We start from the raw sequence: 15,547 nt of genomic DNA, 5'->3' as shown, positions 1-15,547 counted from the left end.
CTCTACCCTCTGAAGATTCATGGGGTTGATTTTTTTTTCACAGCGAAGAACTCATAATCAGAAACATACACATTGATGATCCTTCCCATTGTTGGGAAATCAGAATGTCTTCCAGAGGGTTCCATTTACTGATTCAATTTTATTGTTACAGTGGTTTGAAGCAATTTATTTCAAGATGCCATGTGGAGGGTCAAACGTGTGATACTTTTCACAGTATAATAACAAATGTGCAATATTTATTTGGAAGCGCTGAACATTATTTGAACTCTGCTGTTAAAGCTCCATATTCACTATAATGGTTTTCTCTTTAGAGTTTAGAACCTTGATATTTGCTAAGTGGTAACCTATTACATTGTTCATACACAGCAGCGAAGAGGAAAAGACCTGATTCTTCATTTCCATTGGGGTTTCTTCATTCCTGGGTATATGTCATGGATAAACACTTCCCCCACACCCCTTTCAAATATTCCATGCAAAATGGTAGAATAATGAGTATCTTTAAAATGACTGTACAACATGAGTTTTATTTCTGTGTCATTCCCAAATCCAAACTACCCAGAATAACCTTTTCACATACCTCAGTTTACTCAATGATTCTTCTTTGAAACCATAAGTTAACATGTAATGAAAACTACATTTCAATCATAAATTTTCATGCTACATTGTTCTTTAATGAAGAGGTTGTATCACCAATGATAATAATTTAAGAAAAAGGCCATTTTATTTCCCCCAAGCTCAAATACATACTTCTTTCATAATTATGAACTTAAAAAAACCCGTCTTGGATGTAAAAATGTGAGTTGGAATATGTAAACACTTTGGTATACCTGAAAAACTGGAAGGAAAATGTCATATACTGGAAAAACCATTGCCTTAAATCATCAAAATGGGGATGGGGTGGGAAGCATGTTAAAGGAGGGGGAAAAGGCAGGAAAATGCTTATGACCTCGGTTATTAAAGATTTATAAAGTCAAAGTGCTCCTTATATAATTGGGCTGCCTTGTTTTATACCGTATGTCTATGTCTAATGAGGAGCAGTAACTGTGAAGCAAATAACCTCATAAAACAGTCGTCGTCATTGGTGTTAGCGATCTGCAGGATCTTAGCAAAATGGGTTTCACTGTTGTTTTTGTTTTTTTCCTGAGAAGTCATTAATATTTAATGGAAATTTTCTTCATATGATTTTTTTTCAATTAAAATAAGGCAGTAAGAGATTATCACTAAGGTTATCTTTTTGCTTAGAATGAGGCTTATTCTCTATTTGAGGTCTCAATGCATCAATAGCTGTTTTGCCAGAAACAGGTAGGGTGAAGAGACTCAGCCTCACATTGATATACCCCACTGCTTGTGTGCTGGCGGTCTCCTCATTTTCCATCATGGCTTTTTCACAGTTAGCGATGGAAAGCTGGATTTTGCATACCCAAACTGTGTCACCATTGTAGGCCTAGTTAAACCATCCACGAAGCAGCTTTTCTTTTTGTTCCTTTCCCCCTTGGTCCTCTCTGAATTCATAAATATGGCTCTTTTGCTTGGCCACAATGCCAGACACTGCTGACAACATTATAAATCAAGTTCCCGTGGTTTGATAGAAGCAGAATTTAAAAACATCAAAACCAATCTTCACTATCATCTCTTAGTCAGAAAGGCGGTGTGGATTCTGGGAGAGGCCACCAATGCCCACCTAAAAAACACTTGGTTCTTCTGAGAATTTTGTGCTTTTAAAAAAAATTAAATGTCAATTTTATTTGCATTTTGCATCTCACAGCATCAGTTGTCTTTTTCCCTAGTCCATTTGATCATTGTCTCTGGTGAGCGATACAGGAATATCAGTTTGGCATATAAGTCTTCCTCTAGTTCCAGTTCCCCTGTCTCTCTCACTAAGAAAATGTCGGTGCACAATTTCAAAATTCTATCTACATTTGGAAGCTCTTCAAACATTATGGAGTGTGAGATCCCACTGAAGAATTCACGGACAAACTTCCCAATCACAAGGACAACAGACGCATACAGTCCCATTATACTGTGAAAAGAAAAAGGAAAATTGTTCAAAATAAGTGAAATGGGAGATGGATATATAATTACATCATTAAATGATGAGAATAACAGTAAAATAAAAATATTTAAAAATTAAAATTCTCACTCCACTATACCTCCTAGGCTTTAAAGAGAACACAGATTAGACTACCCAGCTCTATAAACCTATAAAGAACTTGATCATATTTATAGTATGGAAAATGGGTGCGCACACACACACATACACACACACACACACACACACACACACACACACACACACACCCTTAGCTCTGGGTGTAGACAGCTAGCCATACTTTCAGTAGTAATTCCAAGATAGAAGTTTGAGGTGGGGGAAAATGTGGTCATCTTTTAAAGTCAATAGTGTTAGTTATGTCATGAAATCTCATTTGACCAAAGGCTGGAGTAGAATGGAAGAGTATGAAGCTTAGGAAAGTTGTAGTTAACATAAGGGGAACCAGAGGCTATAGCTATACGCTACTTGAATAAGCTGTCAATTTCGTACCTCTAATCCCAAATCAGAATTTAGTGAAATCTGAGTTAAACCATTTGACTGTATGTATGTACGTATGTATGTATGTATGTATATATGTATGGGCAGCCAGTGGCCTGGAGTCAGGAAGACTTATCTTCCTGAATTCAAATCCAGCTTGAGACACTTACTATGTGACCCTGGACAAGTCACTTAACTCCTTGCCTTAGTTCCTCATCTGTAAAATGAGCTGGAGAAGAAAATGGCAAACTACTCTAGTATCTTTGCTAAGAAAACCCCAAATGGGGTAATGAAGAGTCAGACACAACTGAAAAAAGACTGAACACATGAATGTATGAGTGTACATATGCTTATTGATATCATATAACAAATATAACATATGTCAAATATCACATATAGAATATTATACTTATAAAAATTGGCTTATGACCTTAATTTTTCAAAATTTATACTGGGTATACTGGCATCATAGGTATAAGTAGAGATAACACCCAAGTAATGAATCATGGGACAAAATTGATTATAATTGCTTAGTGCTTTATACTCTAGAAGATGATCTTAATTAGGAAGATAAAATGCATAAACATTTTTATAAATTTAAACACAGCATAGTTTAGTAGAAAGACTACTGGACTAGGAATGAGAGACTTGGGTTCTAGTCCTGGCTATGTAACTGAATAAGTGTTTGACTACTGGTAAAATTTCTCTGTGCCACAGACTCTTGATCTATAAAATAAGGAGGCTGTATTTCATGGACTCTGAAGTCTCTATTAGCTCTATGATTTTATAACTATGAAAATAAAATGTTTCTGTTATCCGAATTTAAAAATCGTGAAGGTAGACTTTTAGATTTCCATGGGTGAAATTATCCCTTACCCATAGCCAGCAAGGAATCCAAGACTGGGAGGGCTAACTTTGTCATTGAATACCACCAATTCCAAACCTTGAGTATCTTTGTTATGTAACTTGTGTCCAAGCTGGTTAAGAACCCACCATTCATTCTCAGTTATACTGCTATTGTCTCGGGACAAAATGATGGTGATATCTTTAAAATTATTATCTAGAAAGGAAGAATACAATTAAGTTAAAACAAGAATCTCAGAAATTTGGCATACATCAATTAGTTTTAAATAATCCTGTTCATTTCAATACAAAAAAATCTAATAGGCACCTATATTATGTGTTAGGTATTATGCCATATGTTGGCGATATAAAGATAGCTGTGACAAATATCATTCTCAAAGTTTGAGAATGGAACACAAGTAACTCTAGTTAAAGTGACAGTGATAATTATAAATGCTGGAGAAAATTGGAACACTAATGCATTGTTGGTGGAGTTGTGAACTGATCCAACCATTTTGGAGAGCAATTTAGAACTATGCCCAAAGGGCTATAAAAATGTGCATACTCTTTGACCCAGTCATGCTACTTCTAGGGCTGTATCACAAAGAGATCACACAAATGGGAAAAGAACCCACAAGTACAAAAATATTTATAGCAGCTCTTTTTGCGGTGGCCAAGAATTGGAAATTGAGGGAATAACCGTCAATTGGGGAATGACTGAATAAGTGGTATATGAATGTAATGGAATACTATTGTGCTATAAGAAATGATGAGCAGGAAGACTTCAAAAAAACCTGGAAAGACTTATATGAACTGATGCTGAGTGAGGGAAGCAGAACCAGAGAACGTTATACACAGTTACAGACACACTGCATCTGTGATGACTTCTCAGCAATGCAAGGTTTAAGACAACTCCAAAAGGCTAATGATGGAAAATGCTATCCACATCCAGAGAAAGAATTATGGAGCCTGAATATAGATCCAAGTCTACTATTTGCTCTTTCTCTTTTTTTTTGTTTTATTTTGTTTCTTTTTTCTCATGGTTCATTCCATTGGTTATAATTATTCTTTACAACATGACTAATGTGAAAATACATTTAATATGAATGTATATGTAGAGCCTATATCAGATTGCGCGCCATCTTGGGAAGGGGGAAGGGGGGGGAAGTTTAAAACTCAAAAGCTTGTGGAACTGAATGTTGTAAACTAAAAAAAATAAATTTAAATTAAAAAAAAAATAAAGTGACAGTGATAAATGCAAAAGAGAAATAAATACAGGAAAAATGTTAAGATAAAATTTGAAAAGGGAGAGATCACTTCCTATGGGGCAGAACATCAGAGATGTTTTCATGGAAGAGGTGTGGTATTTGAACCGGCCCTTAAAGAAAAAAGATGGAGTTTGGAGATGACCAATTAGTCCATTACATGAGAGGGAGATAACATGGAAAAAGGCATACAGGGCAGCTAATAGTGAGAGACTGAGAGAAACAGTATCCTTGACATGTAGATTTTTGGTATTTAAGGTGGGACTTTTTACTGTTTTCCCTTTTGGAGTGCTGAAGTAACCAAATACCTTTGTTTCTTTGATTAAATCCGGGAGTCTTTGATGACCTGCTTAAGAAACAAGAAAGCCTAGTTCACATAGGTTTGAGTCACATGGTTGTGACACGCTTTGACCCTGAACAGGGTATATAAACTCAGAGGTTAGCATTTTGTTTGGGGCTGTCACTCACCGGGAGAGTGTTGTGTGGTTTGACCAGACGAGACTCTGGGTAGCTGTTGTTAAAGAGCCCACTGGCTTGAAAATCCAGATGTTGGTGCTTCCCTGGTAACTATGTACTGAGATGTTGGACAGAAAGCTACAAGCCTTTCTACTGGTTTGTGTTATTTGATCTGTTGATATTTTCTGTTTGTAATTTCTGTTTATATTTGCTCTGAAGTTCAGGGTGCTGGCTTTTCCCCTTGAACTAAGTGAATTAGATATGTATGTTTGATTAAACTAAGATTGTTAACCCCTTAAAGTTGACTTCCTTAGAAAAAGCAGATGAAAGAATCTGTGCTGGCAGTCCTTCTGTGTGCTGGTGTTGTTACACAGCCACAGTAGCAGCAAGCAACATTGTTGTTACAGTAGAGTAAGGGGGAAAGTATGAGATAAAGCTGGAAAAGTACATAAGAGTTAGACTTGAATGCCAGGATCATACATCTAGACTTTATTCGGTAGGTAACAAGGAGCCACTGATGGTTTTTGAGTAGAAGAGTGACATAAACCGAGCAATATATTTGGAAGATTAGGTAGCAAAGTGAAGGACAGAATAGAGGGGGAATAAAATGTAGGCAGATAGAAGAGTTAGGAGGTTGTCAATAGTCTAAATGAGAGGTAGGGAAGGCCTGAACAAGAATAGTTGCAGTGGGAATGAAAATGAGAGGAGGGAAGTGAAAACTATCATGTTCTTAGAGTCATATAATCAATCTTTGTCTTATCATCAATAGGATTTAACAAGTTATCAGATACCTTGAGTGAGAAAGAAGGAAGGATCAAAGATATGTTTGAGATTCTGAGCCCACGTGATTAGTGTCATTAACATAAGGAAGTTAGGGGGAGAGAAAGTAGTACTATTGGGCCTATAGAGGCTCCTGTTTCTGACATGGAGGCTAAAGAACTCAGCCCAGTAGTACTACTGATCAATGGAAAATCTTCGCAATGCTCTTCTTCAATAAGGGCTCAGAGGAGAAAAGATGATACCCCTCTCATGATTTTCTCATGAAAATCATTTAGGCATCAACTGGACAACCATCTGTCAATGTTTTTGATGGGATGTGGTTCAAGTAAAGGTTGGACTGCATGGCCCCTGAAATCCTCCCCTTTAATTCTGAGATTCTGTGATTCTTCGATGATAACCAGAGCTAAAGTTAAAGTCACCAGAGGGGAAAGGCTTTAAGCATCCAGGATGAAACGTAGTGTATCAGAAAAGTCTCATGGCTAAGAGTGGAAGGGAAGATCAGGAACAAGCACCTACTACATGCCAAGAGCTAGGCTAAGTGCTTTACAAATATTATTTCATTTGATCCCCAGTGAGTGAAGAAGAGACCTAACTGGACTGCATTTTAAAAATTCATTTCTCCAATCTTGGGTGGACAGCCTTTGGGAAGGAAGAAGAACACACAAAAAACACAGAAGAACACATAAAAACACCTGAACTGATCCTTAGTATTACTCAACCTAGTGGCAGGACAGAGGGTAGGCCCAACAGATAGGCACTAGACAAGGTGATCTTGGCTGACCCAAACCTCTGTAAGAGCTAATGTGTTCTCTCGAGGACAAAGGAAGGAGCCAGATTACCTCTCCCAGTCTCCAGGGAGAAGATTGGGAGACTAGTGCTTGGTGTTATCAGGATCTTGGAGTGTTACACGGCTGGAAAGGGAAACAAAAAGAGATTCTGGTATGCATCTTTGTGGAGGACTTATTTTTCATCTTCTGCCATGTGAAGCAAGAAATGTTTAAGATCCTACAGGAAGTATTTATCAGGAAATAGCCTCAGGCCCAAGGTCAGTCAACTATTATTTTGGGAGACTGACTTGACAGAAAGTAGCAAAATGGTGTAGAAGGGGAGGCCACCATTTTGATCTCAGGGTGCTCTTGGAGTGTATATGGATGTGTTTATAGTGAGAAATTTAGAAAGAAGAGAGTAGGAAATGTGCGTGTGTGGTTTGGGAGTCAAAGTATCCTTTTAGGACTTGGCAAGACAGTTTGAGTACTTGTCATGTTTTTTGGGGGTGCCATGAATGAGACAATAAAGTAACAAAAGACAGCATATGTGGAGGTTAAGATGTGATCTGGTTGCTAATTCAGTGACTTCTCCCACCTCCCCACGCCCATACACAAAGCATATACCAGGCTTGAATGAGGCATGATGGAAGGTTGTAAATCAGATTCTATTCATCACAGAACATCTGAATCATGGACACTATAGATCTTCTTGGTTTGTTTAAAAAGGGATTTCCTAATGGGAAAGCCAGCCCAAATAGTTCAATTGATAGCTAGGCAAAATGGAAATTTCAGTTAACTTGTTGTTTAAGCCATATGACTCAAAACAAGAGATTGGACTTGAAAATTGATTAACAGACCAACTAAATTGAATGATTCATTCATTTATTGACACAATTATTTAGTGACCCTATTATGTTTATGGCACTTCACTAGGCACTGGGGGGGGTGGGGATTCAGGGATAAAAAGATAAATAATTATAATCTCTGTCCTCAAAGAGCTCAGATATACACAAATGCTTACAATACAAGGTGGTAAGTGTTAACTCTCAATGGGTAATAAAAGCAAGAAACTACTTGAGTGCAGAGAAGGCACAAATCATTTTTAGTTGGAGTCATCAGGGATGGCTTCAGGAAGGAAGGGGTATTTGAGTTTGACCTTGAAAGACAGGTAAAATTTCAACATATAAAATGAGAAAAGATAACATTTCAGTGCTCCTCTAGTTCTATTTTCTGGGGCCAAGTAAAACCAGTGTAATCCTACATTATGACCCTCCCAAATACTCAAAGACAGTTATTATGTACCTGCCCTTGCCCCAAAGCCTCTCTTCTCCAGGGTAAATAGCCCTAATTCTTTTGAACAATTCCTGTATGGTATTGTCTTTTGACCCATCACTACCTGATTATTCTCTTCTGTGTACCCTCCATATTGTCAATGTAATAAATCTAATATCGATGTAATAAATATTTCAAAGGAAGAATTGATAGGACTGAATGGATAGATGAAATAAAAGATAACTGAGTTTTTATTAATGACTGAGAAAATGATATTATTATTATTAGTAACAGAATAAGGAAGTCAGAAAAAAATGTAATTGGGTATATGGATACCTCTCATTGTTAGGAAAATGATCAATTTGGTTTCTCATCTGTTGAAGTTAAAGTTGCAGGTGAAAATCCACTGTGCTCTTGCGAATGTGGAGCTGGAGCTCAGAAGAGAGCTTGCAGGAAGAGATACTGTTTTAGAATTCTGCAGAGAAGTTAATCCACATAGGGGTTTACAGACTTGTGTATTCATAGATTATTAGAGCTGGAACACTACCTAGTCCTATCATTTTACAGGTAAGAAAACTGAGGCTCTAGGAAGTCAGGTAACTTACTCAGCCTTACTCAACTCATAAATGGCAGAACTAGGACTCCAATCTAGTCTTTGTTGAGCCATTGGTGTTGCAGTGAGTAGAGTGGTGGACCTGTAGTCAGAAAGACCTGAGTTCAAATCCGGTCTCAAACACTTAGTAGCTGCGTGACCCTAGGCAAATCACTTAATTCTGTTTACCTTAGTTTACTCAACTATAAAATGAAGATAATATTAATACCTACCTCACATGGTTGTTCTCAGGATCAAATGAAATAATATTTGTAAAAGTGCATAGCACAGTGCCTGGCACATAGTAGGTGTTATATAAACACTTTATTCCCTTCCCTTCCATTTCCCTCGTTATATCTAGACTAATGCTCTTCTCACCCAAGAGGGTGAACATAGAGGAGTGAAAGGTTAAGAACAGAGTATTCTGCCAAAGCAACAGAGAAGAAACTGTCCAAGATAAAGGAGGAAAGTCAGAATGGCACAAAATCATGGAAATCAATAAAAGAATGAAATTCCCAGAAAGTATTATCAATAATGTCAAATTTACAGAGATTAAGAACAGTGAGATTAAGGAAAATGCTACTGGATTTGCTCACTAGGAAGTCTTTTAGGACATTAGTTTCAGTACAGGAATGGGGTCAGAAATCAGATTCCAGGGAAGTAAAGAGTGAATGAATATAGCAGAATTAAAGACAGTTAATCAAAAGGTTTTTTCTTTCTTAAAGAGAAATTGGATAATGAAAGGAAGGTGAAAAACAGATTAGTAGCTCAATAAGGCCTCCTGGTTGAAAATTAGCCATTCAGTTAACGAGTATTTATTAAGTGTCTATTATATGTTAGGCAGGGCAGCTAGATGATATATTATATAGGGTGCCAAGTTTCAAGTCAGGAAGACTCATCTTCCTTTGTTCAAATCTAGCCTCAGACGCTTACTAGTTGTGTGACCCCGGGCAAGTCACTTAAGCCTGTTTGCTTCAGTTTCCTCATCTGGAAAATGAGCTGGAGAAGGAAGTGGCAAATCACTCCTGTATTTTTGCCAAGAAAATCCCAAAAAGGATCATGCAGAGTTAAACACAAATGAAAAATGACTGAATGACAACAAATATGTTAGGCACTACTCTAGGTGCTGGATATACAAAGACAAGAAATGAAAGGGCTCCTGCCCTCAAGGAACTTACATTCTAGTGAAAAGATTCTTTTTGGACAATTGGGACCTACCTATTCATGTTTGAAGAATGGGAGCCAGTAGAGAGGCAGAGATTGAAGATGCAAAAAGCAAGAGGTTAATTGATGGTACATAATCCTAGAAAAAGTGGAAGAGAATAGCATAAAGAATATGGGGAATGGGAGGCCATAGAAGGGAGGAAAAATAGCTTATCCTGGAGAAAATGGGGGAAGAAATACTAGGGTTGTTACTGCGATGACATTTTAAGACAGGAATGCAGTTGAGAGAACTTAGAATGGTCTTAATTTTATTACAAGTAGGAGGTAAGACCTATTGCTGAGAATGAGACAGGCAGGGGCAGGTCTGGGGACTGAGGAATATGGAAAAGGTTTGAACTAATAACTATGGAGAAGGAAGAATTGTTTGGCATCATATAGACATGAATTATATATTTTATTCAAAAGTTCATGAAGATAAAGGACCAGACAGATCTTTGCCTTGCTTTGCAAAGTACCACGTAGAAGGACATTCAAATTTGGTAGTGGTTACGCTGATGGTGGTGGAGATGATCATGACTTGGAATAAGTGAACTTCATTCAAGTAAATGAGCAATTATTATGAAAAATTCCTGGTCATAGGATAAGGTTGGGTTTTGGGGCGGGGGAGGCACAGTATAGGGACTGATGGTGGAACGGACCATGACCTTCCATCATCAAAAATCTCTATGATGAAGCTAATTAATTTTACTCTCTATTGTAAGGGACACAGGGTCACTCTAAGATCTGTATAAAGTAGTTACTATCTAATTGTTAGGTAATGCCAAGGGAAATTGGCACAGAACTGATAAAATCAATAATTTAAGCCATTATGAGTGGAGTAAGTCAATGACTGGCCTGAGAGAGGCAATAGGAGAAAGGAAATGAGGCTGAGTATTCCATGGGTGGGCGAATTAATTCATCTTTCTGATTGGTAGAGATTAGGCAGTCAAGACTTTCCATTCTCAGGAAAATGACAAAGACTATGTGCCTCTGATGCCAGATAAAGGAAAATTACTGGGCAATAGAGTCAGAGAGAGGCTATAAACACTTAAGTACCAAAGCTGTAAAACAAATATCATATTGTCACAACTTGTGAAAATCTCATGTAATCCTTACCTTTTAAAAGCTGCTTTATGGGTTTTGTATTGGCATCACTAGGAGCTTTGAGGTAATATGGATATATCCCTTTTATAGTCCTATATAAAAAAGGAGGTAACATTTAGCCTTTATTCCACCTAAAGGAGGCTAGTCAGAAGATGAAAGTGGTTCACACATCTATGCCCTCTGTAGAAATCGTCATTGCTAGGTTAATATTCCAGTAGATTCCATGGAACTAAACTGCATCAGCAGCAGCTGAGTGTTACTAAGCCAACTATTTCCAGACAGAAATTCAAATAAGCTGTGAGGATAAGCTAATTTTAAAATTTCAAATGCAAACACAAATACAATTCCCTGCTAATCCACTGGTCATGGGTAGGATAGATATGTGGTCCTGACTAACAAGGCAGTGGACATATGGCTTATATCAGCATAAAACAAAATAGAAACAGGGGCCATGAAGCTGTATATAAGGATCCCCACAGGGTACATATTGACTTAGTTTTAAAATGTAATCTTATTTATGTTTTATTATATTTTTATTTATTTTGCAAAATATTTCCCAATTACATTTTAGACTGGTTTGGGCAGCAATTGCATTTCCCTCGCCTCTGTCCTACGTGACCTCTTTACGTGTCCCTTTTGGTCATTTGAACCTCTCACTCTCACTGGCTGTGTTCTAACGTAAACTTAGAGGCTTTGTATAAATGAATCGAGAGAATTACAACAATTCATGCCATTATTTAATTACTCAGGAATTCTAAGGAATGTGCCATTGTGACTCCTATTCCTAAAACATTTATAATAGATGGGGGAAAAATCTCCTCTGAGGAGGACAGAGATGATGGTATGATAAGGTCAGCAGCACAGGAAGCTGAGATTCTGGTCTACTTTGGTTAGAAGTCGTGAATGAATTTCACTTTATTTCCCTCTTTACCAAATCTCCACAACTCAGAGTCCACATATTTGCTGGAAAGACTCTATATCTATATCTATATCTATATCTATATCTATATCTATATCTATATCTATATCTATATCTATACCTATGTGTGTATGCACACATATACATATATACACATACATACACACAGACACACATACACATATTCACATATATGCACATGTATGTTTATATGTGCATATGTATACATACATATATACATGTATATATGCATGTTCATATGCGTGTATATTATACATATCTACACATACATATATATATTTAAAAACGCATTACAAAGAAAAGTGTTCTTACGCTGGTGTCGCTGTTGTTTTGGAGTCAGACATCATGTTTGCGATAGAAATTCTGGTCTCATTTTCAAGGTTAAAAGAAAGCTTATCTGATGCTATTTCTGATTTTGCACCCAGACTGAGGTTTCTATGAAAACAAAACCAAATAAAAAGTCAGTATAAACATCAACTAACTTGGCAGACAATTTAAAAAAAGCAAAAACAAAACTCATCTTTACCAATCCTACTCAGTTCACCAAATTTGCGTTGGACTCTACCATATTTACCTGGTAACATCTTTCTCTTTTAACTTTTATCTCTTTGACTACACTAAGAAACCACAAGTAGACCACACATTTAGAGTGGTTCTACAGATGAAGACAACAATGCTGAGTGATTCAAAGATCTTCTTATTGTTGCATTCCTCCGTGATATTTTCCTTTAGCTCGGTCAGCATGAAGGTAGTCAGATCTAAGATTTTTAAAAAGTGTTTTTGATCCAACAATTTTTAGAGGGTGGATTTTTAAAACTGGCTAATAAAAATACCTTCGTTTATTTCAGGGGGTCAACACCATCAAGGACAAGCCTGACTAGAAGAGGAGGTGGGCTGGACATGCAGCTATAATGAGAGAGAACGGATAGTTCGAGGGCTACATTGGTGTCTTTAAGGTATATACCACCTAATTATAAGCTTCATGAAGGCAAGGACATGATATCTTGTATTTTCCTAAGAATATAGGATAGTGTCTTATCTACAGCAGTATTTAGTAATCTGTTTAATTAGTTATCTAGGCTGTGAGAAGAGACATATACTTTCTCCAAAAAAAAAAAAGGTGAGGGAGAGAGGTAGAACCATCAACACTAGGGCATTTTCCAGTAAATGCCATTCATTCTTCTCTACCAGGGACTGAGAAAATCAGTCCCTGACCACTGTTTAAACCTTAATTACTCCTAATTACACCTAAGCCAAAGTTGAGAAGAAGGTATAGAAATTAGAATCCAATCTTTGAATGGAAAGTGTCAGGTTTGAAAGCAGAGCAGCAACATTTCTTTTCCTCTTTCTCCAATGAGAAGCAGTTTGGGAGCATCCTTGGAACATGGGTTAGGCCTGACCCATGGGTTGGGAAGAGCATTAGGCATGAGCACTTGACCACCCATCACATGGGGTGGGAAGGGTCATCCTATTTCCATCCATATAAATTGCCATAAAATCTCAGCCCTACAAAATGTTGCTGCTACCTTTCTGCTTTTCCCTCCCCAGACAGATGTGGGGGCCCACTGGATAAGACATCTGGTCCACCTGCATCTGCTTATGAAGTAAGCCCTGGCTCTTGTTACCATAAGAGCATAATTTATAGAAGAGTTCTGCCCTTTTTCTTCCCCCACCTAAGACCAGGGCTAAGCTTCAAAGAGGAAGAGAAGGGATGAGTGACAAGATTAGGCCTGCATGTGGACAGGATGGTAGGGAAGTCAGAGCAAGAAGAGATAGGTGAGTAAAGAATGATAGCCTCACTCTCCCTACTGCTATGCATTGTGTAATTATCACCTGGTGAGCAACTTCGATTAATAAAATAAGAAGCTATCATTCTATACCTGTTTTCTCCTTTTCACAGCTAAACTTCAGAAAAATCTATGCATACTCTTCATCTACATTTTCTCTTCTCCCTGTCTCTCTTGTGCTTTCTCTTCTCACTGCTTAACCCCTTGCACTCTGGTGTTCAACCACACCATTCCACTGAAACTACTCTCTCCAAGGTTACCAGGGATCTCTTAATTGCTATTTCTTAATAGTTTTTTTCAATCTTCATTCTTATTGACTTCTCTGAAGACTATGGCACTGTTGACTATCTCATTTTTTTTCCTGGATATCCCCTCCTTTCTCAATATTAGCAACATCTCCTTTCTGGTTCTTCTCTGTCTGACCACTGCTTCTCAGTCTCTAACAGGATCATTATGTCATGCTGTATCTCCTAATTACGAATATCTCCTAAGTGTCCTAGACCTTATTCTCTTCTTTTTCTTCATCTTCTCTTGTGGTTTTTCACAACAGCTCCCTCAGTTCAGCTAGTTCTTTGAAGATGACTCCCAAATCTATTTATCTCTCCTCTTCTTTTGGGACACTGTTCCCTCATGTTTGTTTGTTTGTTTGTTTGTTTTTTACCTAATTTACCACTCCTTAGTCCATTTTGTTGATGTGTCATCCATGTCACATTTACTGATGGTGGATGTACCTCAAAGCTCTGTCTTGGGCCTTCTTGTTTGTGTTCTCTCTCTCTCTCTCTCTCTCTCTCTCACTCACTCATCAGTTCCCATGGGTTAAATTACTGTCTTTATGTAGGTGATTAACAAAATTATATATTCATTCCTTCTCTCTCTTGAACTCCAGTTCTATAATCACCAGCTGCCCACTGGATTTTTTTCTAACTTGATGTCCCATAGGCAAGTCAAACTCAACATGTCCAAAAGAGAACTCTTTAGCTTTCCCCTACCCTGCAAAACTGTGCCTCTTCTAAACTTCTCTAGATATACAAAGAAAACTTGAGAAATAGTTCCTTCTTTCAAGGAGCTTTTCTTCTATTGGCAATTATCTTAGGATGGCTTAATTGAGTTTCATTCTTGGCTTTTTGGATAGTCATGTCCTCTCTACTACTCTTTATAATTTTAGGCTCATAGTCTTTCACCCTCTTCCTTTATAATGTTTTGTAGATGACTTTAAATTCTAAAATTATGTTGCCCTAAGCTGCCATGTCTTTCTGCTTGTATGTGTTCAGTTTCTGGGTACCTTTGGCTTCCTCAATGTAGTGACTGCTTTATAGTAATGAAATATCTGGAAGCAATGATGATATTTCATACTGATGCCTTTTCTTTACACATTTTCCATTTTTGGCATCAATAGTTTTTTTGAATTGGTCAGGTTGAAGCCATAATAATTATGTACTATATCTTCTTATCTTCATAATTTCTTCTAGTTTTGTGTTGATTTTTATCTTTGTTGTAACTAGTTGATCATTACAAACAGCTGGTATGGCAAAGAAGTCACTTCCTGTCATTAAGTAGTTTCCTTTTTTATGATGTTGTTTAGTACTTTTCATGTTTAGCACCTTCTAACATTATTTTTGAAGGAAATATTCAAACTATATTGGTATAAGTAGTTTATAAGCCCTTAGTCTCTTTTGTTTTCTAATTCTGAACCTTGTTTTCTAACATTCTTTGTCATCTTCCAGGAAGCTGATGTTTGCACTAAAATCCACAATCACCAAGTTATATATTCATTTAGACAGGAAGATCTTATCAAGGTATTCACAGAGTTTCTCTAATTCTTCATTTTGGGCATCAGATAATGGCACTAAGTTGCAATTATCTTCAAGACAGTCTTTTGTGTGTATTTATCATGAACATTGCAAAGGTGACAAAGTATTCTATGAAATCATGGGTCTTGTTGCTTTAAGGCATGTGATAAAACCAACTGCTCACCCCTTTATTTGTATCTTCGTGGAGAAACTGTGAGTCA

The 15,547-nt window shown here is 37.3% G+C and overlaps 1 protein-coding gene across 2 annotated transcripts in view; it reads right to left on the bottom strand.

The window, feature by feature from the left end:
• Positions 1-311: 311 nt before the first annotated feature.
• PIEZO2 (piezo type mechanosensitive ion channel component 2) overlaps positions 312-15,547 on the bottom strand; it is a 539,671-nt gene continuing 524,435 nt past the window's right edge. For both annotated transcript variants that reach the window (XM_036741022.1, XM_036741023.1), the window contains 4 exons: positions 12,062-12,184; positions 10,822-10,901; positions 3,404-3,587; positions 312-2,020 (listed from right to left, as the gene is read on the bottom strand). In XM_036741022.1, coding sequence (XP_036596917.1) covers positions 1,768-2,020; positions 3,404-3,587; positions 10,822-10,901; positions 12,062-12,184 — 640 coding nt within the window. In that variant the 3' untranslated portion in view covers positions 312-1,767. The remainder of the gene's footprint in view (positions 2,021-3,403; positions 3,588-10,821; positions 10,902-12,061; positions 12,185-15,547) is intronic.

This window comes from Trichosurus vulpecula, chromosome 1, assembly GCF_011100635.1.
Source record: "Trichosurus vulpecula isolate mTriVul1 chromosome 1, mTriVul1.pri, whole genome shotgun sequence".
NCBI lineage: Eukaryota > Metazoa > Chordata > Mammalia > Diprotodontia > Phalangeridae > Trichosurus > Trichosurus vulpecula.
The sequence above is the reverse complement of the archived record's forward strand: the minus strand, read 5'-3'. Positions and strand labels throughout refer to the sequence as shown.